Source organism: Mustela lutreola, chromosome 1, assembly GCF_030435805.1.
Source record: "Mustela lutreola isolate mMusLut2 chromosome 1, mMusLut2.pri, whole genome shotgun sequence".
Classification (NCBI taxonomy): domain Eukaryota; kingdom Metazoa; phylum Chordata; class Mammalia; order Carnivora; family Mustelidae; genus Mustela; species Mustela lutreola.
In genome coordinates, this window is record NC_081290.1 from 270,852,996 (window position 1) to 270,878,504 (window position 25,509).

The window sequence follows — 25,509 nt, forward strand, 5'->3', positions numbered from 1 at the left end:
CAGAGACAGTAGATGAATGAACCAGGGTAGCTGTGTTCCGATAAAACTTTATTTGTGAACGCCAGATGTGAACATCCTATAACTTCAAATGCAACTCACATCTCTATGTTTCACACATAAAACCATATAAATGAAATTAATATAAAAAAAAACTTTTTTGTAATCATTGAGAACTGCAAGCACCATGCTACCCTCCCAGTTGTACAAAAGCAGACAGGGGGCTGCATTTGAGCCATAGCCATAGTTTGTCGACTGCTGTCCTCTGTCCCCACGATAGAAATATTATAGGCAGGAAATTTAACCGTGGTTACAGTACTGTCTTAACTGGAGTCCATAGTCACATCTTGCCTGTGGCCCTGGGGAAGTGACCTTTATAGTCTTTCCCCCATCCAGGACCCACTGAAGCATCCCACGCCGCATTTAATGGTCACTTCTCATTAGTCTCCTTCATTCTAGAAGAGTTCCCCTGCGTCGTTTTTTTGTTTTGTTTTCTCTCTCTCTCTCTCAGGATATTGATATCTTGGAGAAGTCCTGGGCAGTGGTTTGCAGAACGTTGCACGGTTTAGATTTGCCTGATTGTTTCCTCATGATAGATGCAGATCGTAGCTTTTTGGCACGGAGGGTGTTGTGTCTTTCTCCCTATAGATAGCGGGAGGCATGTGAGGTCAGTTTGTCTTACCTTTTACCCAGTCGTTTTAGCAACTGTTGATGATTCCTGCCTGCATCATCAATTATTATTCATGGCTTGAAATGATTTACATTCTACATTACTACGGGACATCCTTCTGTTAAAAAAAAAACATTGCTCAACTTTCTCCTCCACCTCATCCCTCATTTTTGTTAAAGTTATTTTTAGCATCAGGATGGACTCTTGAATCCTTTTTTTTCTTCCGTGTGTTCTAGTCCATTCCTGTCATTATTCATTCTGATGTTTAAATTGCCCTAGATTTGGCCAGCGGGAACCCATTCAGACTGGCTCCTTGTCCTTATTTTCATACTTCCCTTACTTTCTGGAGCAAGAAGATGTTCTAGTCATCTCTCCCAGGAGTCCTAATTTGTTTTAGTGGAAATGGCGTGCAGAACACCAGATCCCTAGGCACTAAGTGTGTGCGTGGCCACTGGGGTCTCCTGGCTTTTAGGTCTGAACTAGGTGTCGAGGGTTGAGTTGCAGTGAGTGGTCAGTGGCGTCGGGGATTGAGGGAACACGGACATGAGCAGCAGGGGGCACGGGCATGGGCACATTGAGGGATGAAAGGTGATAAGGGGTAGTGAAAATACAGAGTGTGCTTAGAAGGAAGAGTGGAAGATGATGCTAGAAAAAAATTTGCTTTTCTCGTATTCTAACATGTGAGGGATCCTTAAAACACTATCAATTCAATATCAGCTCTTCCAGGAATAAAAAAGTTATGTACCCGAGTCTTAAGATTCTGCTTAAGATCAGAAGCATTAAATGGGCTTGTCTCATATAACTATTTGACAAATGCTGGTCGTTTGTTTATGATTCACAAACCGAACCAAAGATTCCCCACAAATATGTACTATGTTGGTGAACCCGTTTTGGCTAGAACTGTCTCTTATTCTCCTAATCTATTATTCTGGAATAAAAGAGTGAGAAAAACTATTCTGAGCTGGCACAGTATGTCTAGTGTAAAGGAGCTCCTAGCTTGACCTTCATCATGCCTTGTCTTCTCAGCACTTCTGCTGTGGTGGTTTTCTCACCTGGTTCGTATTGAGGTGACTTTTTAAATAAAGGAATAACTATGGTCACTGTGCTGTCTCTTACATGGCCAGGGCTTACTTATTTCACTTTGACCATCTTCACTCCGCCCCTCTCCACCCTCTGCCTCTGGCAACTGCCAATCTGTTCTCCATATCTAGGAGTTCGGGTTTTGATGTTTTTCTTTTTCAGATTCCACATATAGGTGAGATCACCTGGTATTTGCCTGTGTCTGACTCGTCTCACTCAGCATCATGCACGGAAGGTCCATCCATGTCGTTGCAAATGGCAAGATTTCATTCTTTTTCATGGATGAATAACACTCCACTGTAGATCTCTACCACACCTTCCCCGTCCCTTTATCTGCCGAGGGATATCTGGGTTGTCCCCATGTCTTGGCCGTAGTAAGCAATGCTGCAGGGAAGACGGGAAGGTCACAAAACTTTTCACATTAAGTGTTTCTGTTTCTAAGAAAGAAATCACTGGATCACGTGGTAGTTCTATTTTTAAGTGTTTGAGGAACCTCTGCACTCTTTTCTGTGGTGGCTGTGTCCGTGTACGTTCCCAAAGCCGCGCTCAGGAGTTCCCTTCTCTCACATCCTGGCCAGCGCTTGATCTCCCTTGTCACCTTGATGCTAACCGTTCTAACAGGCCTGCAGGGGTAGCTCTTTGTGGTTTTGATCTGCATTTCCGTCCTGACCAGAGAACTTCTGCACCTTTTCCTGTCTCTGTTGGTCAGGTGAATTTTAATGTAGTGGGGGGGGGGGGATGTTGGTGGTGTCCCAATGTTACATTAATCTTAGGTTAATGTAATTCGAAAAGGTATGAACATGGATCTAGATGAAACAACATTTCTTCTCTCTTTTTTTTTTTTTTCTGAGATTTTATTTATTTATTTGACAGAGAGAGAGAGCGCGCACAAGCAGGTAGAGCGGTAGGCAGAGGGAAAGGGAGAAGTAGGCCCTCCGCTGAGCAGGGAGCGTGATATGGGGCTCAATCCTAGGACCTTAAGATCACGACCTGAGCTGAAGGCAGCCACCCAACCGACTGAGCCACCCAGGTGCCCCCATTTCTTCTAACTCTTAAACAGCTACAACTACCCAAGACAGACTTACAAATATAAAATGAACAGAATGATACCAACCAACATAATTCAATCGAAGGAAATCAGTGTAGTGTGTCAGATGGTGTTTTCCTGGTACAAAACTCTTATTTATCGGGTGACCCCCTCATTTTCTTCGTTTGTCTCTAAAACACTGGGGAATCTTTTAGTGCACTTACCTCAATGGTTCCTAACCTGTTCTTTGCCAGAATGGTCCTGTGTTTCTTAAGTTTGCATTTACTCTTCTTTTGCTAGCTCGCGGCAGACAGCAGTAAGTACTGTCGTCTGGAGAGCTGTGTGTCCAGAATTTGGTGACCTAGAACTGGTGTTGCACACTTTTTGTGTAAAGGGCCGGATTGTAAATATTTTAGGCTCTGTGGACCCCACATGTCCTCAGTTCTGCCCTTATAGCGGGAGAATGGTCAGGTCTGGTGTGGTCTAGTAAAACTGTCAACAGGTGCCAAGATTTGAATTCCGTATACCTTTTACATGATGAGATAGTCTTCCCTTGGTTTATTTCCAGCCACTGAGAAATGCACAAACCGTTCTTCGCTGCTTGGCCATCCAACACAGGCAGCAGCTGGATTTCCCTTGCAGGCCATAGTTTGCCGACCTGCTCTGTAGAGTAGCAGTCCTGCATGCTTGCTTGTGTATCTGCTGGCCCAGCTGCTGGTCCTCATTTATAGTCTGGGGTGTCTGGGGTGTCTGGGGTGTCTGCTGGGGGACCACGAGGGACTGATTTTGCTGGGTGCAGTGAGGCCCCAGAGGCAAGCCCACCCTTGCAAGCACATTTCCAGTCTATGCTTGCTTGGTGTGTGGTAACATCCCTTTGGCCAGACAAGTCATACGGCTGACACCAAGCCGGAAAAGGGAGGCACCTGAAGAAGAAGTCCCCACCAGCTGTAAGAGAGAGCCCCGTGCAGAATCACATGGCCCATGGGGAGGGGCAGGAACCGGGGCCAAGAATTCAGTTGAGCACAGGTGCCAACCGAGTTCCAAGCACAATACTCTTTGGGACGGGAATCTCCTAATGATTCCCATATACTGATTTTTTTTTTTTTAAATGAAAACATTGAATTAAAAATTCTTAACGTGAGCTTTTGGATCTTGAGAACATATCCAAAGGCCTTCGTTTTGAGAGACACTAATTTCTAGTGAACTTCCTGGCTTTAATAATAAGGGACTTGGGGTCTTCTGGTGTTTGAAAATTCCTTTAGGATGGGTCTTGTTGGAGCCCAATTCAGCAGCCTTAAACTCCCGGGGGATCCTCAGCAAAAGCTAATGAGGCTTGGCAGACAGCAATACCTCTAACAGCCACCAAATTGCTGCTGTTCATTGGTCACTGAAGGATTTGTGAGCCATAATTCTGTATCCTTGGAACGGTACCAGTGGACAGGTATCCCTCTTTCCCTTTGTCCCAGTTGGGAAACTGGAGCTTCAAGGGCCAGGTTGCTTGTCCAAGGCCATGCAGCTAATCGTGGGGGTCAGGACTTCAAACCAAAACTCGAGCTCATCTCCAACCCTATACATGAATGCCCATATGCCATCTCCTTCATACTCCCACTCACACAGAAACTCCTGTTTCTCTAGGGAGAACTTTTCAAGCAGGTAGTGGAACATGGTTTCCTTTTCCTTCTCTGATTGCTGATGATGAATATTTGGCAGATTTCTTTTTCTTTTAAGATTTTATTTATTTGTTTCAGCAAGCAAGCATGAGCGGGAGGAGAGGGAGAGGGAGCTAGGCACACCCCCTTGTCCCCCCTTCCCTCTTGAGCACCAAGTCTGACATGGGGCTGGATTCCAAGACCCTGAGATTGAGACCCAAGCTGAAATCAAGAGTCAGATGTTTAACTGACTGAGCCACCCGGGTGCCACTTGGCAGATTTCTTAAAACCACTTTATTCCAATGTAGTCACATACCACACAGTTTGCCCATTTAAAGTGTGTAATTTCATGGTGTTCAGTATATTCTCCTCTGTATGCAGCCATCACCCCCATCAGCGGGAGGACCCCCTCATCACCTCAGTAAGAAACTCTGTCTTTAGCCATCACACCTCTCCGCTTTCCAGCCCTTAGGAACCACTGATTTGCTCTGTCTCTAGAGATGTCCCAGTTCTGGACTTCCCTACGAAGGAGATCATAGGAGATTAGGGGATTCATGTGAATGAGTAGGTGGCCTGTTGTGACTGGCTTCTTGCACCTAGCTTGATGTTTTCCAGGTGCCTCCCTGTTGTGACATGTTGTCCCTGTGGATGTAGCATTATCATTCCTTTCTGTGGCCTTTCTGTTCTGCAGCATGGACATACCACATTTGGTTCGTCCATTTGCCTGTCGACAGACAGCGGGGTTGGTTCCATCTTTGGCTCATTGCTCCTGTTTGTGCTGGTGTGCGAGTTTCTGTGTGGACATATTTCCTCTTGGGCGTCTACCTAGGAGCGGAATTGCTGGGTTAATTGACTCCATGTTAATGAACTGTGTGTTTAATCATCTGAGGACCTGCTAGACCGTATCCCAGAGCAGCTGGACCATTTTGCCCCTCACTGGCCATCTGTGAGGACAGAGTCCTTCTTGTCCCTGCTGACGCCTGCAGGTGGCCAGCGTTTTGATCCTAGCCACCTCGTGGATGTGAGATGCTGTCTCAGAGCTTTGCTTTGTTCTCTGCTTTTTTTCTGACTCTTGTTCATTTCTCTGGTGATTGGGGGCAAGCCACCCAAGGCGAAGGGGCTGCTTTTCTCTGGACCATTCTGTGGGTGCTTTTCACATCAGCCCTGTCCGCTGCTTCCCTCTGCCCCGTCAACCTGGAAGACCCTTGACATCTGTGGCATATTTAAAGTTGGTTTCTATTCCCCTTCCCTCTGGCCACAGGCCCATTCTAACCCTGCTGCTCCAGTACTTTTGCCCAAGGGCTCAGCCCACTGGTTTCACCAATGGGCAGATTTATGGAGGTTGAGTGTGTTCAGAGTTAAGGAGTAGTTGACCCTGAGGCTGGTAATGAGGCCTGGGGGACCTTGATTGGACCTGGGTGGGGAAGACCTGTCTGAGTTGCTTATGGGGCTTTGGATTCAGACGTTTCTACCATTTGTTGACATGCGTCTTGGGGCTAGGCGCTTACTCTCCAGGAGCCCTAGATTTCCTCTGCATAAAATGGAGATACAGAGTCCACCAGAACACACCCTTGTGAGTTGTGAGTCTTGAGGCTTGTTGTAGGCAGGTGCCTAATGGGTGATGAGCAGATCAGGGATCTCCGTGTTATTTCCAGGTAGTGTCACAGGGGCCTGGTGAGCGATATTACAATGTGCAAAACCTGGATGTGGGATTTGGGATTGTATGGAAACATGCCTCATTAATCAGGCCTCTAGTCCTTTGTTTGAAATTTGATAAAAGAGAGTTTTAGAATGATAAGAGGAAGCACTAACTCCATTAGCAGTTAAAAGGTGGGGGAGGGTACTCAAGCCCCCAGAGTAGCCTAGGAAGTTATATACCAATATTCCCCAAATGTTGCTCACATTTTAAGGGGCCTCCTCTTCGCCTTGCCAAAGTCTATCTGTAGACACCAGGCTAGGAAGCCAGGGCCTAAATAACCTCAGAGCCACTCCCCCCGCCTTCCCCTCAACCCCTGCTTCCAGCCCAAGTGTTCAGTTCAAGTTCAGGTTCAGGCCAGCCTCTTTTTGGCTCTGCCGTTTCAGTTCGCTAGGCTGGGAAGTGGCTGGAGAACAGAGGCGATGCTGTCTGCCTCCTGGGGTTCTGGGAGGAGCATCTGAGATGCGCAGAAGTGCTTTGTCAACTGTGAATAGCTTCATCAATCATTTTTGTAACAGCTTTGCTTTAAGAAGAGGTGCAGGGCTGAAAATCAGAATGCTTTATGGATCCGTGGGTTCCTGGAAAGTTGCAAGCAAATCAGGTTGTTGAAAATCTAATCTCTGCAGCATCCAGTGATGGCACCATTCAGAGGAGCCCAACAGTGAACCCTTGACAGCAGGGAATGTTCTGTCACCAAGCAGAATGTTCCTTTATTAAAATGCAGATTTTCACACAGCAAATCTCCTCAAGCCTGCAGCAAAACTGGAAATTCTGAGGGGGTCCCCAGGACTTCCCTGGTTGATTCTGATGAGGTCCTTAAGGGAAGTGTGGAGATAGGGCCCATCTCTCTGCAGAGTGGGTAAGAGGCAGGCTGTACCAGAAGAGGCCGGAATTTGAACAAACTCTGGCTTCATCACATGTTTCTTTTGTGACCCCAGGCAAATTACCGAGTGGCCCTGAACCTCAGTTTTCTAATCCGTAAAATGGGAACCATGATGGTAGCTCATTCACAGAGTTGTGAGAATCCATGAAACAGTGTGTCAGACTCCATGGCACAGTGAGATTGATTTTTGGTTTGGTTTTGTTTTTAAACTGGCTCTTTATTTTTAAAAAATATTTATTTATTTTAAGGAGAAAGAACACACGTGCATGCATCTGCACACTAGCCGGGGGCAGGGGGTGCAGAGGGAGAGGGAGAGAGAGTATCTCAAGCAGATACCCTGCTGAGCACGGAGCCTGATGCAGGGCTCAATCCCACCAACCTGAGCCAAAATCAAGAGTCAGATGCTCAACTGACTGAGCCACCCAGGTGCTCTTGAAATGGCTTTTTGAATGGTAGCCACTGGCGTTTCGTTACTGATGTCTTTGTTAGTCGTTACTACGTTGAGGGAGACACAGGGAGACCAGCCTTCTGCGGGCTGGGACCTGAGCATCTGACCCTGGCTGACCATTCCTGAGCCATCTTGGTCTCAGCTGTCTACTCAGAGTGGCCTGGGTTTCTCAGTAACATGTGATGTGCTCTGCAAGCTCTGTGAGATCCTGCCCCTCCTGGTCCTTCCGCCCAGAACACCCTCACTTTCCTCTTCTCCAAGACCTCCTCCTGGATTCCACATTTCCCAGGAAGGTCCTCAACTGACTCCCAGACACTGGCCACAGCTCTGAGCTCCCCTTTCCACAGATTTGCCCGCCACGGTGCTGCCCACGCACTGTCACAGTGCTCTCTCTTCTGTGGCTCCCTGGAATGTGAGGTTTGTGAGAGCAAAGGCATTGTCTCCCTGGATCACCATTTTATCCACAGAGCCAGACATGGTAACAGCCCCCTCAGTGATAGCTGTTAAGTGAATGAATGAATGGTTTGAGAAAATCCTGATGGATGGGAAAGATAAGGCCAGAACTGTCCCTCAGCAAACCTCTAGATCTGAGCCGGCATCCCTCCCAGCTCCCACCTCCCCGAGAGCCCCTCTGCCCAGTTGAAGCTGTAAAGAGGCAGATTACAACAACTCACTGTTGACCCAAAGACCTCCCACTGCCCAGAATTAATGATAATTAACAATTTATCTCTTCATTAAGAGGCCAGAGACTGTGATTCCAGTCAGAACCCAAATTCCAGTCATGACAACTGTTTACTGAGCGCCTCCCACATGGGTCATTACTGCAGGGTTGCTGTGTTGGCCTTTATCCCATTTTACAGATGCAGAAGCTGAGGCTAAGGTCACTCTCTTGTAAATGGTGAAGCCAACATACTAGCTCATTCCTCTGGCTCCATGGCTCTCAGTACCCGCTGAGTGCTCCCGCTACTGGCTGCAGGGCCGAGAGATGCTTTTCTTTCTCCCCAGGAGAGAGAAGAACAATCAGAAAATGATAATGTCAGGGGGACTCATTATGATAAAGTATTGGGCTCTGCGACGTTCCAAGGGAAGGTCCCCGAGGACTGGGGCACCATCTGGGGAGGCTGTTGGGGCACGGATGCAGGGCAGTGTGAAGCCTGAGCTGCATGCTCTCTCTTTTGGTCTATTTGCGTATTTTAGTATATGTGCTGCCGAAGCGAGCACTATCTGCGAAATTTAAACCACAAAAGCAGTATAACCTCATAAATAGACAGATGAAGGAAAGGCCTCATCCTGCTTTCTTCTTTTGCTTTCCTCTAGAGGTAACCAGAGTTGAGAGCTTGAAATGTGTTTTCCAGACTTTCTGTGCACATACAGACACATGCCGGTCACGTGGTGACGGTGGAGGTAGGGAGGGTGCGTGCCAATTTCCGTGGTGTAAATGCTCCCACCGTGGCCGATTTCAGGGTACCCACATGAGGTCACAGAAGCAGTTGGTGGGCAGACACAGGCGCTAGCCACTATTCCGTAGCATTTCTCCTGTGCAGGTACAGCAGAGGCCCATTTCCCTCAAGAACATCGATGATAGTGAAATAGAAAATAATGAGGAAGTGGTAAGTGTTCAGTATTTATTACCCTCAAAATAGCATTTCTGGAATTGTAAGTTTATATAATTAAATTTCTAATAACAGCTGGTTCATAAAATTCTGGAAGATTCCAGAGTCTGCGCTCATTAGCCAGTGCAAGCCAGCTCCAGCACACCACTCATTTCGTTTTTCCATAAAATATTAACATTAGACCTTTTTTTTTCCCCTTTAATTTGCTTTTTACTTAAAAGGCTCTTCAGGCACCATTCGTTTGTTCAGCCACGATTCTGTTCCATGCCATGGGCTGTGTGGTGGGTCCAGGGATCATGAATGGGATAGCTATGTGCTTTGCGCTCATTCACTTATGGTCCAGTGAGGGAGACCATCGATGGCCAAGCTTACAGATAAACACTGTCAATGTCAAAATTTCACTGTTCAATTGGGTCTGTGAAAGGAAGTGACAGGTGATGTCATAGAGATAATGCTATTGGGAGGGTGGCGTGTGGCAGGCAGGAAATGGCAGGGAGAGCCTGCTTTAGGTTCAGGTCAGGAAAAGCTTCTTCAGGGGAGGTGACAGTAACTGAGACCCAAAAGATAAGAAGGGACCAGTCATGCAAAAGTCAGTGGGGAAAAGGTACAAAAGGGTAGGTTCACTAGGACGCCATATCTGTGAACTGTACAACCTGCAAGACTATTCTGTAAATTTTTTCTAGAAAACTCCTCATGTGGTAAAAATGGGAAGGCTCCCCACCAGCCTCACGATGGTGGTTAACCTTGGAGAGAGGGGGTAAAATCAGAAGCAGAGATGGTCTTCAACTATGGTGAAGTGTTTTCTTGAGGCGAGCGAGGTGGGGGATAGATACAGCTGGAGGTCATTCTTGTTGGCGGCCACATTATAATTTCTGAATGTGTGAAAAACTTCGTGATTGTGAATTTTTTTTAAAGATTGTTTATTTATTTACTTGACAGACAGAGATCACAAGTAGGCAGAGAGGCAGGCAGAGAGAGAGGAGGAAGCAGGCTCCCCGCTGAGCAGAGAGCCAAATGTGGGGATTGATCCCAGGACTCTGGGATCATGACCTGAGCCGAAGGCAGAGGCTTTAACCCACTGAGCCACTCAGGCGCCCCCGTTATGCGCCTACACAATTTTTTAAGAGTGGGACAGAGAGGTCGTAGGCAGTGAACCCTCCTGGTGAAAAGGCTCACTGTCAGGGCCTGTGGCTGCTGCAAGTGAAGGGGAGGATGGAGACACCCATCGGGGAGGTAGGGGAGACATGGGCCTTGGAGGCTGTGACCCCAGGTGCAGATTTTATTGTAAGCACTGCAGATGACCCTGGGTGAGTGACATCCATAAAGATGATAGTGGCTGCTCCGAGGAGAACTGGTGGGGCATCCGGAGCCCTATCAGGGGAGGGAAGTTAGGGTTTCCTGTGCTCATCTGGAAGAGAGCTAATGGCTCAGACTGGCATGGAAGCAGGACACGGTGGAACTGGAGGGGAAGTTTTGACATGCGATGGCAGGACTTGCTGAGGGATTGGATGGGGGCTTTGAGAGAGCAAGGGATGATGGGTAACTTGTTTTTGTTTTTAACAGCCTTTTCAAGACACAATTCACATACTGTACAGTTCGCCCATAAGAAGTATACCATTCACTGGTTTTTGATAGTAGGGATGGCTTTTTTGAAACCTGAGTGTGTGGTGGTTTCAGATACGTGATGAGGCAAGTAGGAGAGGACTGGGCTTGGGGGTGGGTCTGGGGGAGTGGGTACCTTGGGGGAGGTAAGTTTGAGGTGCCCCTGAGACAGCCAAGGAAAGGAAGTCACGTGGGAAGTCAGATAGTCACAGCTGGGGCTTGAGGATTATGAGTAATGAACAAGTTGAGAGTCTGGAGATGAATGGGAATATCCAGAGGAACAGCGTCGGTAAAGAAGGTGTGTGTGGAAGGGGCAAAGGAGCTTTTAGTCCAATGCACTGAGAGTTCATGCTTTGACCAGCCCCCACCCTTTTTTCCCCAAATATTACAGTGAGAGCCCCCCCCACCAAAAAAGATAAACCCTCCCACCAAACCAAATCTCCAAAACTAATGAAGACAGTGTTAAAAAGACAGCCTCTGAATATCAATGACAAATGAATTCACTCTAAAATGAAAATTATATTCTGAAAGTGAATTTAAAATAACTATTTAGGATCTGTATCAGGAATTGACTTGACTGTGAGTAATAATGGTAGCTTGATCTAAATAGGAGTTAAATTTTCTGTTATGAATATAGTCTAGGCCTGGTGTTATGGCTCTGCTCCACTAAGCACTCAGGGAACCAAGCTTGACTCCAGCTCAGAGTGTATCCTCAGAGCATAAGTTAGTTGCTAGAACTCCAGCCATTACGTCTGCATTCCAGGCAGTAGCATGGTGGAAAGACATGTATCAGCTGTCTTACAAAGAAGTTTTTGGGAAACTGACATTTGACCCTTCCACCTACATCGTATTGGCCAGAATTTAGCTAGCAGAGAAACCAAGAAACATATTCTGGTTTTGTTTTGTTTTGTTTAAGCTTATTTATTTATTTAGTGATCTCTACACCTAACGTGGGGCTCTAACCCATGACCCCAAGATCAAGAGTCATATGTTCCCCCGATAGAGCCAGTCAGGTGTCCCAAAATGTATTGTGTTATTACAAATAACCAGGTGCCCAATTCTAATCCAGGGGTTCTATTACTGTGGACAAAGGAGATAATAGATAATGAAGGATAATTAGCAGCCTCAGCCCTACGATCCTTGAAGAAATAAAGGAAGGACAGTACACATTTAAAAGAACAAAACAGTGGATTTTTGTTTGTTTGTTTGAATTTCAAATGTCTGCTCTTAGAAAGTTATCATTAAGAGAATGAATAAACAAGCCTTTGATTAGGAGAAAGTATTCATATATCCTATGTCTCATGATGGACTGGATCCAAAAAATATTTTTAAAGAACTCTCAAAACTCAATAATAAAGAAAAAAACAACCAGTTTTTAAATGAGCAAAGATTCCAATAGACTCTACCCCAGAGAAGATACATAGCTGACAAGTAATGCATGAAAAGATGCTCAAAATCATTAATCATCAGAGAAATAAAATTAAAGCCACAGAGATATTGCTTCATGCCTATCAGAATGGCTAAATTAAAAAGACTGTCCATACCAAGTGTTGGCAAAGATGTGGACCAGCTGGTGGGTCCATACGCTGTTGTATGGGAATGTAAAATGTTGCAGCCACTTTGGGAAAACAGTTTAACAGTTTCTTAAGTTGTACATATACTTACCATGGGACCCAGCCATTCCATTTCAAGGTATTTGCCAGCAGAGATGTGTGTGTCTACAGAAAGACTTATAACTGGATTCTCTTACCAGATTTAATTGTAATAGCCAGAAACGAGACAGAACCCAAATACCTATCAAGAAGTAGATTAAAAAAAAAAAAAATTATGGCACACCCAAGCAGTGGAATACTACTTCCCAGTACAAAGGAATGAAGTCTGGTACACACATCAGTATGGACAGATCTCAAGATAATTGTGCTGAGAACATGGCTTCTATTTGATTTCATTTATATAAAATCCTAGAAAGTGCAAAGTAATTTATGGTGACAAGAAGCTCACTGGTTTCCTATGGACTGGGGATAGGAGGGATGGAGGGAGATAGGAGGGGAAGATTCTGGAGCACAAGGAAATTTGGGGGTGATGGGTATGTTTGTTTTCTTGATTGTGGCAATGGGTGTACACAGTTGTCAAAGTTTATCAAATGGTACATTATATGTCAATTACAGTTCAGTAAAGCTGTTAAGAGAGGGAAACAGAAGGAACATGATTTTGTGAAACAGAGGTAGAATGAAGAAAAGATAGATATGAAGATTCTGGGAATGAAAATATTCATTGCATTAAAAGTGCTCATTTAAAAAGAAAGGAAAAAGAAAAGAAGAACGTTAATAAGGGGATGAATTCTCCACTGGACACAGTCAAAGAGAGAATTAGTGAATCGGAAGAGAGTTCTGAGGATTATTTTCAGAGCACTGCCTGGAAAAGGGGAGAAAGAAAAATAGAAAAAGCTAGTCAAAAGACACGGGGAATAGTCCCAAATATGTTTAATAGAAATTCTACACAGGGACGCCTGGGTGGCTCAGTGGGTTAAAGCCTCTGCCTTCGGCTCAGGTCATGATCTCAGGGTCCTGGGATCGAGTCCCGCATCGGGCTCTCTGCTCAGTGGAGAGCCTGCTTCCCTCTCTCTCTCTGCCTGCCTCTCCATCTACTTGTGATTTCTCTCTGTCAAATAAATAAATAAAATCTTTAAAAAAAAAAAAAAAAAAAAAAAAAAAAAAGAAATTCTACACAAAGAGAAAATGACTAGAGAAAATGACTAAAAAGCTGTACTCAAAAACTAAGAGTTTCTCAGAATTTTCCAGAATGGAAGAAGAGATATGTGTTCACCAAGTAATATGCATGTTGAGTAATAAGAATTTTAAAGGAGTAAATCCTCCACTTCGAAAATAGAGGGAAATTGCACTAAATAAAAAATGAAGGGAAAACCTTAAATTTCACCCTTGACAGCCTTTCCACAATAGAACAACGGTAGTTTCCTGAACAGCCTATAGCAGCCTTTTGGGCAATCTTCCAGGGGCTGAAAGGCAATTAAACAGTCTGCCTAGAACTCCATACCCAGCTGAACTCTGATTCAAGAGTGATGAGGAAATCAGGACATTTTACAGAAGAGAAGGGACCAGCCCATCCCTGTCGCTCTTGACCAGCTTGAGGCTGGGGAGAGGAGGAAGCCCCTGTCACGTGTGCTCAGACATCCAGTGCTGGGGGAACCTAGAGGGAAAGAAGAAGGGCTGGATCTAACTTTCATCATTGCAGTATGGGGCTCCTGGAAGTGCTGCTTGTCTGCCATGTTTCTGGTCTTCCGTTAGGACAGGAAAAGGAGATGGGATTCCTGGCCCCCACTCGGTTTTCAGTCCTGCAGCAGTAGAAGCATTGTACAGGAGGGCAAGTGGAAGGGAGGGAGACCCTGGCTTGGGGAGGAGCCCAGGGACACGAGAGCCACTCAAGAGTGGCGCCTTCTAGACTCTCTCTCTGTCTTCCAGATTGTGGACAAGAATAACCGCTACAAGTCTATAGATGGGTCAGACGAGACTAAAGCCAACTGGATGAGGTGAGTCCTGCTTTCTGCTGATTTCCCAGGAGTCTTTCCCAAACTCCAGAAAGGAAGCCAAGGGAGTGTGCTGGGGCTTATGAGGTCTCCAGCAGTGGAGGCCCCTGAAGGCCCCGGGACTGCTGTTTGCAGGGTTTGGGATGTATGTAGCTCTGGGAGGACCCTTTTGCTTCCCCAGCCTTCCATCAGGGCGCTCTGGAGGAAGCCTGTGGGTTACAGATGGACCCCTAACGTCTGCACATTCATCCTTGTGTCTGGAGCGCCCAGGGCCCCCAGCTCTGAGCAGCATTCCCACCAAGGAGGGGGCATCCCTCCCCTGAGACGCTGACCCCCTCACAGGGCCGTCTCCTGCTGTGGGGGTGCAGGACTCATCCCAGTGCAGCTGCCAGCACTTGTTGAAGTGGCCCCGTGGAAAAGGAGGCTTCTGGCACCGTCTAGCTTAGTTGTCTATGGTACTCACTGCCCAGGCATGAGTACTTTCAAGAGTGGTTCTACTGTGTTGTCGTGTTTGGGACAGAAGTTTGCGCCAGAAGGATTCTTCCTGGCCGGCCAGAGAGAGCAGGAGACTGGCCCAGGGCTGCTCAGGGGTGGCAGGACTGAGCCTGGAACTGAGGTCTCCGCCCACAGCCCTCCTGTTGGGTCTGCGCTGCTGGCTGGGGCAGGGGTTGCCAGGTTCCCGCCCAGAAGGGTTTGTGCGCTCTGTGGGAGGTCAGACTTGCACTGGCACCCCCCTGGTGCCTCTCTCTAGGCCCCAGGAGCTGTGACAGGGAGTTTGGAGCTGGGTTGGGAGGGGAGGGCCTCGCGTGGCCGGACCAGGGCCACCACAGATTGGGCCTTCTGTGGGCGTTTGCGCGGTTCTGTCACTCTTGGCGGCTGGGGGATGTGAGAGAGGTTGTGCCCGGAGGGAGGGCCGTCAGGAGCTTCCTGAGAGGGAGTGTGCTGTATTTCAACTCTGCCACCTTCCCAGCAAACAAGGAGAAGTTGGTTGGAGGTGAGGAGGCTATGATGAGGTCTGCTGTCTCCTTCCCCAAGCCTTCCTGCCCACCTGTGCTCCCCACCTGAGAGCTGCGGCTGGGGAGCATGGGGAGGGTGGGGAGGGAGAGAGGGGCTGTGGTTTACACTCTCCAGAGCACGCTAGGATTTGTCCTCTTATTGGGGGGCGGCTGTTCTCACTGCCACTTAACAGGGGCAGAAACAGAGGTGCCCAAGGACAGGTGGACCTTTCCCTCCAGCGCCCTTTCACATCATCTGGAGAGCTCGTGTCCTGCAGGGGGCTCCAAGAAGGCCATGGTCACACTCCTAACCACCTTCTCCTTGACCACTGGGTGCCAGTCATCCTGGCCCTTGGAAGCCCCACCCATTTGCAGAGCTGACCATGGAACGGGGCGCCCTTGATGGCCCTCGCCAGCCTGGCCCTCCCAGGCCTCCCCGACTCCCTCCTTCCACCGTGAAACCATTTTCTGTACCGCACTTGTTGAATGGAGGCACGGACAGTGTGCTGCCAGGGCCCAGAGGACAGAGCAGGGGGCCTTTGAGCTGGACCCTCCCAGGGACCGGGTTGCATTTGAGGGCACTGTGACCAGCCACACAGAAATGGAAACCAGACTGGTGGCCTGGGCATCTTCCCTGTGGCTCCCGCCTGGCTCTAGGTGAGCAAAGGAGAGGGTGACTAAGTGCAGCCTGGCTTCAGGGCCTTTTTGCACCGGAAGCTTGGCCGGCCGAGCTGATTCTGTGCCATGCTTCCACCCATCTCTGATCTTTCACTCTGGGGACAGGCTTGACCACAACCCCCAGGAAAGACATCATCTGAACTAGCTGGACGATCCTCTGACATCCCAGAGATTATGACTTTATCGGGCCAAGGATGAGCCCTCGGTACTGGTGTTTCTAAAGCTCGCCATAGCGAGGCTGACACGCTACTCGTGTTGAAAGCCCCTGTCCTGCTCTTCCTGCCACAGTGGCACAGCCAAGGCCCAGATCAGGACAAGGTCATACGCAAGGTCATACGGTCAGGGGCATAACCGGAACCTGAACCCAGCTCTGGACTTCTGGGCCTGCGTTCTTTCTGCTTGTGCACAGGGCCCAGGCGAAAGCAGGACCTCCTGGGCTCTGTGTGGGGTGGGTTCTGCTCCTGCAGCCTTGCTGGCACGGAGTCTGGCCTCTCAGTCAGCCCCGATCTGACGCAAGATGGTGCCAGTTGGGGCCCCTCTCTTTGAACAGTCAAGGAGTAGGGGTGGTTGGGAGTGTGGTTTGTTGCCACGGAGATGTCCCTCTGGTGGTAATTGGAGGGGAAAAGCCAGTTCCATCCTGGGAACCTGCCTTTCCCCTTAATGTACAACTTCCTTTTGTGCTTATTCACTCCACTGTGCAGACATCCTCTCTTGTACCGTGACAACTTCGGGTCTTGTGCATGATTGAATGGAGTTGATGAGTTTTTTCAAAAAATTAAGTGGCGGGCCGGGAAGAGAATGGGCATCGACATAATGATTGTTGACCTTATGGCCTCCCTATGCTGGGGGCTCTGCATTCATGATTTCGGTGGTCTGAAACCAGGGGACTCTTTTGCTTTGAGACATGCTGGGTGGTCACGAGTCTTCGGGAGAATGCTACTGGTTTCTATCAGGGAGAAGCCAAAGATGCTGAGAAACGTCCCAAATGGCCCAAGATGCCCGTTCCCACTCACAGAGAAGTTTCTAGCCCCAAATGCCAATAGTGGAGAGACTGAAAACCTCCCCCAGGAATTCCTCCTGGCAGCCCTAGAAGCTGATCCTAGAACTACCGTCCTCATTTAAGAGTGGGAGGCTGGTTTGCACAGGAGACTCTGCATCTAGCTCCAGGTCGTCTGAGTGAGGGTGCGGGCCCCTGTCACCATCTTGGCCTGGTAACAAAGCCCCAGCCTTCCCTTCTCCTGAGCTACGGTGCTCTGAGTAGGTGGGGTGGGGAGGTGAGGGCGGAAGGATCTTTGCGTCCCCCGCCTCTCGCCTCGGTTGTGGGAGTGGCAGGGGAGGGATTCAGGCTCAGGATTCCTCTCTTGGGTGGTTTCAAGGTCTCAGTCAGTCAAACGGCCCCTGGCTCCTCTGTGCAGTTGGAAGGCAGGGTCACTCCTGGCCTGCATCAGAGTGGAACTGCTGTCCCAGTGGGCACTCACGGGCTGCTCACGTTCTCCCCCGGAGCTGCCAAAAGGCCACAGTGACCCACCCCCAGAGAGTGGCTGCTAGCCAGCACCAAGGTCGGAGGGGAGTGTCCATACCCCCAGAGTTAGGGACCTGCAGGGCACTTGGGAGCCAGGGAGGGAGATGAAGAGAGCCACAGGACAGAGTGAGCTTTCTGTGACCACACCCTAATCACAGGCGTCACCAGCGAGGCCACACTGTAAATAGTCGCCCTGTGAGCCATCTGCAGGGGCAATGGTCTGCCCGGTAAGGACGCTTCATTTTTCTGGAGGGCTTTAAAGCTCTTGGATGTCGCTCTGCTTTCCCCTCCCTAGTAACGACCCCGAGGTCTGCGCGCCTCTAACTTCTGACCCGGCGTGGAGAGGGATCCGGGAGAGGCCAAGTGCACAGCCTGGGCTCTCCCCTCTAGCCAGGGCTGAGGCAGGGCCTGCCACGGAAGGCATCCAACTCAGGCCACGCTCCCACCCGCTATGCCGCACCCCTCCTGCTCTCCTGCCCCCTGAGGAGTAGGGGAAGGGGCCTCTGGCTAGGAGGAGGGTGTGGTGGTGGTGAGCGGGCGAGGGTGCCCAGGTGCCTCCTGGCTCCCCCACTGGGGGCCAGCAATTAGGAAGGAGGAGGACCACCAGCCCTGATGGTCAATTTACCCAATTGTGCTTTGTGGGATATTCAACCCAAGGAATGTGGCGCCCCTGGCCGAGCGCAAGAGGAAACCCAAGTTCTCCAAGGAGGAGCTGGACATTCTGGTCACGGAGGTGACCCACCACGAAGCGGTTCTCTTTGGGAGGGAGACCATGCGGCTGTCCCATGCCGACAGGGACAAGATTTGGGAAGGCATAGCTCGGAAAATCACCTCCGTCAGCCAGGTCCCCCGCTCCGTCAAGGACATTAAGCACAGATGGGATGACATGAAACGGAGGACCAAGGACAAGCTGGCCTTCATGCAGCAGTCCCTGTCGGGCCCCGGGGCTGGGGGCCGGGCCCCCACCATCGTGCTCACTGCCCATGAGAGGGCCATCGAGTCAACCCTGCTCACAGCCCACTCCGGGCACAGCTTCCCCAGGGCAGAACTGGATGGCACCGACAGCCCGTCAACCAGCTGTGAGTACCGCCGGCCTCCCCTCCAGGCCTCCCCACTGCCTGCTCCCCGGCCCCCCTTCCCTGGCCCTCTCCTCTCTTCTGTCCCTCCCCGTCTCATCCAGTCTTCCCGCGTACCCTTCCCTCCTTCTCCTGCTTGGTCTTCTCCGCCCCTTTCCGTTCATTCATTCTAGAATATTTCCTGAACTCTGTGCCAGGAGCTGTGCCGGGAGCTGGGAAGACAGAGTTGTATATAAAACCCACAGCACCCCTGCCCTTGGGTCGTCCCTAGACTCGTGGGAATACACGAGCTTTAAGTCATTGTACAAGGACAGCCGTTAGGAAGACGCAGGAAGTCCTGAGAGCCAGGCTGACTTCCCAGGCGCACGCCCTAGACCACCTGCTCGGTGTCCCTTGGGCTCTGTGCGCACAAGGTCACGGTGCTGACTTTACTGGGCTGCTCTTGCCTTCCTGAAGTTCATAGTCATTTCTAAACAAGGGGCCCTGCATTCACATTTTGCATTTGGCCCCACCGGTTCCCTCGCTGCCCTGTCTGATGGCCAGGGACCCTGGATCTGACTCTCCCTGGGGGGTAGGGGAGGGCTCCCAGGAGCAGCCTGGGAACTGGGAGGCACAGGGTGAGTAAGAGTTAACTGGCCTCGGCAGCGGCAGCGTGGGGCTCCAGGAGGGGAGCAGGGAGTCTCCAGGCCGAGAACTGCATGTACAGAGGCCCTGCATCAGGAAGGCGCTTGGCACGTTCCAGGACTGAGAGGAGCCAGGGAAACCCAGTGTAGCAGGCGCGGGGGAGGGGGTGCAGGAGGAAGCCAGCCAAGTCTTCAGGGCCCAGGACAGGGTGCAGGGGGTGGGGTGGGGGGGAATCAGTCTTTTCTCTCTCTTTTCCTAATGTCTTGACTTCTGCGTTCTTTTGCTGCGGCTACCCACTCCCACTCCTCGTGGTCCTCTGCCTCTCTTCCCTGCTAAGGCACTCTCAGGTCTGCCTGTCTCACCAGATCTGCTCCCTGTCCCTCCTGCCCCCACGTCCCCCTCCACCTCTCTTCTGCCCCGTTCTCCTGGGCTTCCTGTGTACCAGGATGGACTTGGATGCCTCGGGCTTGACTGGAATCTCCAGGCCCAGCAGGCTCTAGTTGGGGCTGTAGTTCGAGCTGAGGCTCCCCTGATGGGACGGGGGAGCAGTCAAGACCCTTCTGTGCTGGGGCCGCACCCCCTTCAGTTCTGGCTTCTGCACACACCCGCCCCCCACCCTCAGCCCACCGGCCAATAGGAGCCCGGCCTCTGAGAAAGGGAGCAGGGCAGGAGGACTCCAGGGAAGTCAGCAGCTGGCCAGCCTGGGGAGGGTGATTCACAAAGACCCTGCTTCCCTTCCATGGCCCCATGCCGTTGTCGGGATTGGGATTGTGCTAGTTTCCTGTTTGGCTAGCGCTCGTGACAGGTGGCCATTCGGGGTCAGTTCTTTGGGACTCAGAAAGGAACAGAGACCGTCCCGTCTGACTTCCTTGCTATGTAGACAAGGCAGCTGAGCTCCAGAGATGAGGCAGCCCCCGAGCTAGATTCTGAACCAGAACTCAAGCCCGGGTCTGCCAGCTCCCCGTGAATCTGTTTTTTGCTAAATTGTGGGGTGATTCCGCCCAGTTACGAGAAAAAGAAGGGGGCCTACGAGTCAGTGAAGTCTATGCCCTCCATCCTGCCCTGCTCTCTCCTCCATCTCCCTAACACAGAAGGTAATGAGGTTACCAAATGTGACCTGGCCTGGGCAGGGGGCATGGGACCCCTCCCCTGCAGGCTTGGCCAGTCCCCCTTTCCCAGTCAGTGGACCAGCTGCTACAGCACGAGGCCAGAGGCTCTGTGGAAGGAGGCCCTGGAAGGAGAGAGCACCGTCACCTCAGCCCCACCCTCTCCTTCCAGCCCTGCCACGCCAGAGTGGGTGTCCTGGGATCCCCGGGGTGGGGAGGATGGCAGCTGTCCCACCGGGTACGGTATGAGTAATTGGGCTCCTCCCGAGCCCGCCTGAGGGAGGCCCTGGACCCCGTGGAGGCATGCGTGTGGCTAGGGTCAGCATGAGTCTGTCTGTCCTCCCCGTCACCTCGCCTGAGGGTGGTTCTGCATTTAGCCCCTCTGGGATGCCCAGAGAACCCGTATATTTTTTATTCCTGCCATGGGAACCCGCTCCTGATCCGGCTCCCAAGAGAGCCGAGGCCTGAGTGTGTGGGGGCTGGGCCCCTCTCCCTGTGACTGGCTGCAAGGAGTCGTCTGTGTGAGGGCGCCTGCAAGCTGTCAGACACTTCCGGGTGGCCCACCAGGGGGGCGGGTCGAGGGGGACATCAGGGCTGGCCACCGGGATGGCTCCCCTGCTAGACACCCCCCAGTCAGCTCCCTCCCACGCCACCCTGTGCATTGGCCCCCTGTGACCACTTAGAGCTGCAGATTCTTTCTAGGCCACAAGGGGGCGCAAGCAAGTCCACCGCGCGCAGGGAGGCTGGAGCCTTTGGGCAGGTGTGGCTCCTGAGGCTTTTGTGAAGCTCCCTCCTGGCTGCTCTCTTGTTTAGTTTCCCTGGCAACCCTGCTAGGTGGGCAGGTGGTTGGTTAGGTGGACAGAGCAGGTATCAGCTTTGCTCTGCCGAAACTGAGTCCCAGACAGATGAAGGGAGCCACAGGGTCGACCTGGGCTCCCCAAGACAGCCCTGACGTGGGCTGTCGCGCCAGAGTGGTGCCGCTCCGGCAAGAGGAAGGGAGACCTGGGCAGTCCTCGTGCCTGCCCTTCTCCCCGGGGGCGCCAGGCTCCCACGCCTCAGGGATTTGGGGAGCAAGTGCTTCTCTGGGGGTGGGCGGTGCTGAGTGAGCCTCAGGGGTGGTGGGGCAGGGGGACCAGAGAGTGACCTGGGGGTAGGCCCAAGCCCACGGCTGCCCCCTGTCTTTCTGTTTTAATCATCTGCCCTTCTCTGTTTCTGTCCCCCAAGATGATGAAGATGAGGAAGCCCCCGGGCCCTCGAGGCAGCCTCTGCGGGCGTCCCTGCAGCGGTCCGTGGAGGAAGAGGCCCGCCTGGCCAGGCCCACCCTGCTCCGCTCCTCCTCCTCCTCGGACCAGTCTGAGATGGTGGGTCCCAAGCCGGAGGCCCTGCCTCGGCCCTCACCCCAGGCCCAGGCCGCCTGCAGGACCCCTCGGCCACACCTCAGCCCGCCTAGCACAAGCCTTGACTGGCAGCTCCTCCACGCCCACGTCCAGCAGACCGAGGCCCTCCAGCAGATCTGCCAGGAGCTGGTGACCGTGCACCGGGACATGGCAAACAGCATGCACGCCATCGGCCAGACCATGGCGGAGCTGACCAGCCGCGTCGGTCAGATGTGCCAGACGCTGACAGAGATCCGAGACGGTGTTCGGGCGTCTCAGCAGGGGCCCGATGGGGTAGCGCCCACAGGCTCGACCAGTCGGGCTGAGGCCCCGCCGGCAGAGCCCCCGCAGGCGGCCCCGGCCCCGGCCCCAGCCCCAGCCCCAGCCCCGGCACGGACTACCAGGTCTCGGAAGAGAAAGCACAATTGCTAGCTCAGCCCGTCCACAGGAGGAGGAAGAGAGACGGAGGATGGGGGCCCAGCTCGACACAGGAGCTCGTCTTGTGTCCGGGACTGATGGCACCTGTAGGATACCGGGGAGCCCGCCATCTCCTCCCCACGTGCAGCTCAGCGGCCCTGGGCTCCCACAGAGTCTGCTCCGGCCCCGCACCCTCGTCTTTGGTTGAGGCTGAAGATGTGGACGAAGCTGCCTGCGGGCACTTGCTCGTGCCGGAGAGGTGGCCTCCCCGGGTCTGCACCGCAGCGGCGGGCCTCATGGGGACGCAGGCAGCAGGAGCAGGCAGTGTCTGAATGGGGAATCCTGCTTGCCAACCTCAGGGCTGCCACAGCCGCCCCCCACGGCCAGATCCTGCTGCTTCCCAAGGGGGTGAAGCTTGAGGACGGGCAGGGGGAGCGGAGCCCCTGCCACGAGGGGCCCGTGCTCTCCTTCCCTGGGGCTCCGAGCGCGCCCAAGGGTGTCCCTGCCTTGGCCTTGCGCTTGCCCTTGCGGTGCGTGTGCTCAGCTGCTGCGCTTGCCTTTTGTGGAGTGGGGAGACGAATGGGATGGCGTCGGAGGAAGGAGAAGATGCCCTGGTGTTCTCAGGGCACCTTCCACTTTCCCTGCATTTGCAGATATGTGATCTCAGTGGGTCCTCAGGACAGCTGGAGAGGCAGCCGAGCCGGGTGTTTCCGGCACCGTCAAGACCAGCATCACCTGCATTTCATAGATGACAGATGACGCAACAGTTAGGCCAGGTGTGGGGCGGCGGGGTGGGGAGCAGGCGGGCCCGGAAGCCGGGTCTGTGGATTCGCCCGGCTCCCCTGGTCAGAGGCCAGATCTGGAGTTGGGAGGCGGTGGTGCTCCTTGCCTCCGCTCTCCTGGGGTGCCCCTAGGAGGCAACAACAGCATTTAGGAAGTGAGTCCCTGACACCACCCTGGCACTAAGGCCGGGGTGCTGGGGAGAGGCAGGGCCCGAGCCTTGGCACCCACAGGGTGACTCCTCCTGTGGCTTCTAGAAGAACCCAGCAGGGCTCCTGTCCCATCCAAGCTCCAGCATGCCTCTCCTCCGCTTGCTTGGGCTGCATATGCATTAGCTACCCACGTGTCTAGCTTCATGTTTCATTGTGGAGTGTGGACAGACAGCCAGGTTCCTCGAGTCGGGGGGGGATGGGGGGGTGGCACTTGCGAGCTTAGCTCTCCCCCACGTGTAGCTCAGCTCTGTGTCCTCTTTGCTCCCTGGCCCGAGGCTGACCCCAGCGGAAGCTCTCCCCCTGCCCACCCCCCTACCCTCTCCCACGTCCGCCCCTTAGAGCCATGGTGGGGGTGGGAGGACTGCTCTCTCCAGTGCCTGCTGTGGCTGTCCCTGGAGCGCTGCTTCTAAAGCCAGACCACGCTTTGTCCCATGTTGAGAGCATGAGGGACACCGGCAATGTCCCTGTGTCCTCAGCTCTATCTCCCCACTCTGTGGTTCTTTGGGGGCTCCTGCTACCCCAGACCGAACAGCCCCCTGTCCGACAGCCCAGTGGCTTGATCCTTGCCTGGCATCCCCTGCCCTCCAATGCTGGAATCTAAGATTGCCTTCCCAAGTCTTTTTGTTAAGATGGCAATAAAAAGAAATTGATCTCACACTTGGAACGCACCCAGTCTCCAGGATCTTTCTTTGGTGTATATTCTCTTTCTTCGCTTCCTGTGAAAACCTCAAGGCCCGCAGAGCAGGGGTTAGGTGACCGAGGGAAAGCATGCCAGCCAGAGGGGCTCCAGCGCTACCGGCATTTCCTGGTTCCGAAAGGACTCAGATGGCCTGCGTCGGGCGCCGTGCTAGCTAGCCCTGTGAGGACAGGAACGGAACTGGGGAGCTGAGTGAGGCGAAGCAGCCACATAGGAAACCGTTCAGCCATGCTTTAAGTCTGCACAGCACAAGCAGAGCGTGCGTGACTAAGTGACTTTTACCTTCTGCTCCTTAAAAACAGTTATGGGTCCTAGAAAAACAAAAGTCACCATTTCTGACAGGAGACTCTAGAAGGATCAGGGGCTATCCATTTGCCAGTGTACTTCAGGGACCAGCCTAAGGCATGAACTTTTGGGGGGGGATGTCTCCCCACTGATCCTGGTATCTGTCACAAGGCAGGACCCCGCCCACCGAAAGCTGAGGCTTTCAAAGTAGCCAGAGCAGTTCCTCCAGGTCCCTTTGGGAGCCTCCTCAGAAGAGAAGGCACCTCCTAACCCGGGTGTTGCCCAGGCTTCCTCCTAGTCACACAGAGAGGTCCTCCCAAGCAGGAAATCCCCAACTCCCGACCAGGGATCTAGCCCCTCTCTAGAAGTTTCCAGTTCCCCTTTGACCTCCTGGAATCCAGCTCATCCTCTTCTGCAGGGCCGTGGAAATCAAACGTAATCCCATTTCTGCCACAGGCAAAGATACTGGGAAGCTGGGATCTTCTCCAGCCCCATCCAAGAGCTGAGCAGGAACTGACAGGCCCCTCCCTCTGTTCCTGGGGAGGGAAGGGATAAAGTTGGAAGCAAAGGGGGCAGAGCGATGAAGAGCCTGTGAACTTGAGATGAAGTTTCTTTCGTTTCTTTTTGTTGGCTTTAGTGGGGACTGTGGGTCTAGCTCATCAAAACAGGAAGGCGAAACTGGGGCCAGTGGTTGGAAGTGAGTGGGCAGCCAATTTCAGCGTAAGATAGGGAAGTCCGACCTAAGGGCCTGATGCCTCCAGCCGCTTTGAGAGCGGGCTGTGTGATGTTCTGGCGGAGGCTGGGTGCCCATCTGACCCAAAGACCCACCCTGCTCAGAGACCTAAACATGTGTGAGAAAACAGAGCCCAGCCCCTTCTTGGTCCCTCCTTCCCATTTCTGGCTCCGTGGCTGGTGTAATTTCCTTTCTGTCAGAGACATACCCACTGAGCAGGACCGTCTGAGCCTGGCCTTTATGTGCCCCCACTCCAACAAAATGGCTGCCCCGTGGGTTATTTTCTCTCTTCTGTTGGAACTGATAGTCATTTCCTGACCCAGCTAGAAAATATGGTGCATTTGATAAGACTCAGTGGGTGATGTATAAAAAGTGTTGTCTTAGTGCTTATCTATCCAGTACCCAAAGTCCGCAAGGAGTTCAGAATAAAAACAATCCATTCTCATCATGAAACGTTCAGTCCAGAAAACACGCCCCCTCCCCCATCCCCTTCATTGCTTCAAAGGGCATCAGCTTTGTGGGTCTGACTTGAAAAGCCATCAGATGAGCCGTAGCATTTGTAGAGTGGCCTGTGTTAGCCATTTTCTGCCTCCTTCTGACATACTCTGTGCCTTTTCTCCAACAAAGTAGTGACCCGGAAACAGCAGATTGGAGATTTTCACTCTCCAGAAGCCTTATCTTCCAGGAAGGGCTCTCGGAATGAGACAGGCGTGCTCTTCATAAAGGGATTGTCATATGGGGATAGGAGGATTCTGGGAGTAGATCAAACCATTGGGTGTTGCAATATATTGGTAAGAGG

The 25,509-nt window shown here is 52.0% G+C and overlaps 1 protein-coding gene across 5 annotated transcripts in view; it reads left to right on the plus strand.

The window, feature by feature from the left end:
* The window catches only part of PRDM11 (PR/SET domain 11), an 84,212-nt gene that overhangs the window by 40,212 nt on the left and 18,491 nt on the right, over nt 1-25,509 (plus strand). For 4 of the 5 annotated variants that reach the window (XM_059140534.1, XM_059140519.1, XM_059140541.1 and 1 more), the window contains exon 5: nt 14,145-14,212. In XM_059140534.1, coding sequence (XP_058996517.1) covers nt 14,145-14,212 — 68 coding nt within the window. Of the gene's footprint in view, nt 1-14,144; nt 14,213-18,061; nt 18,484-21,434; nt 22,670-25,509 lie in introns of those variants that run through there. The other variant, XM_059140542.1, reaches the window with a different exon arrangement.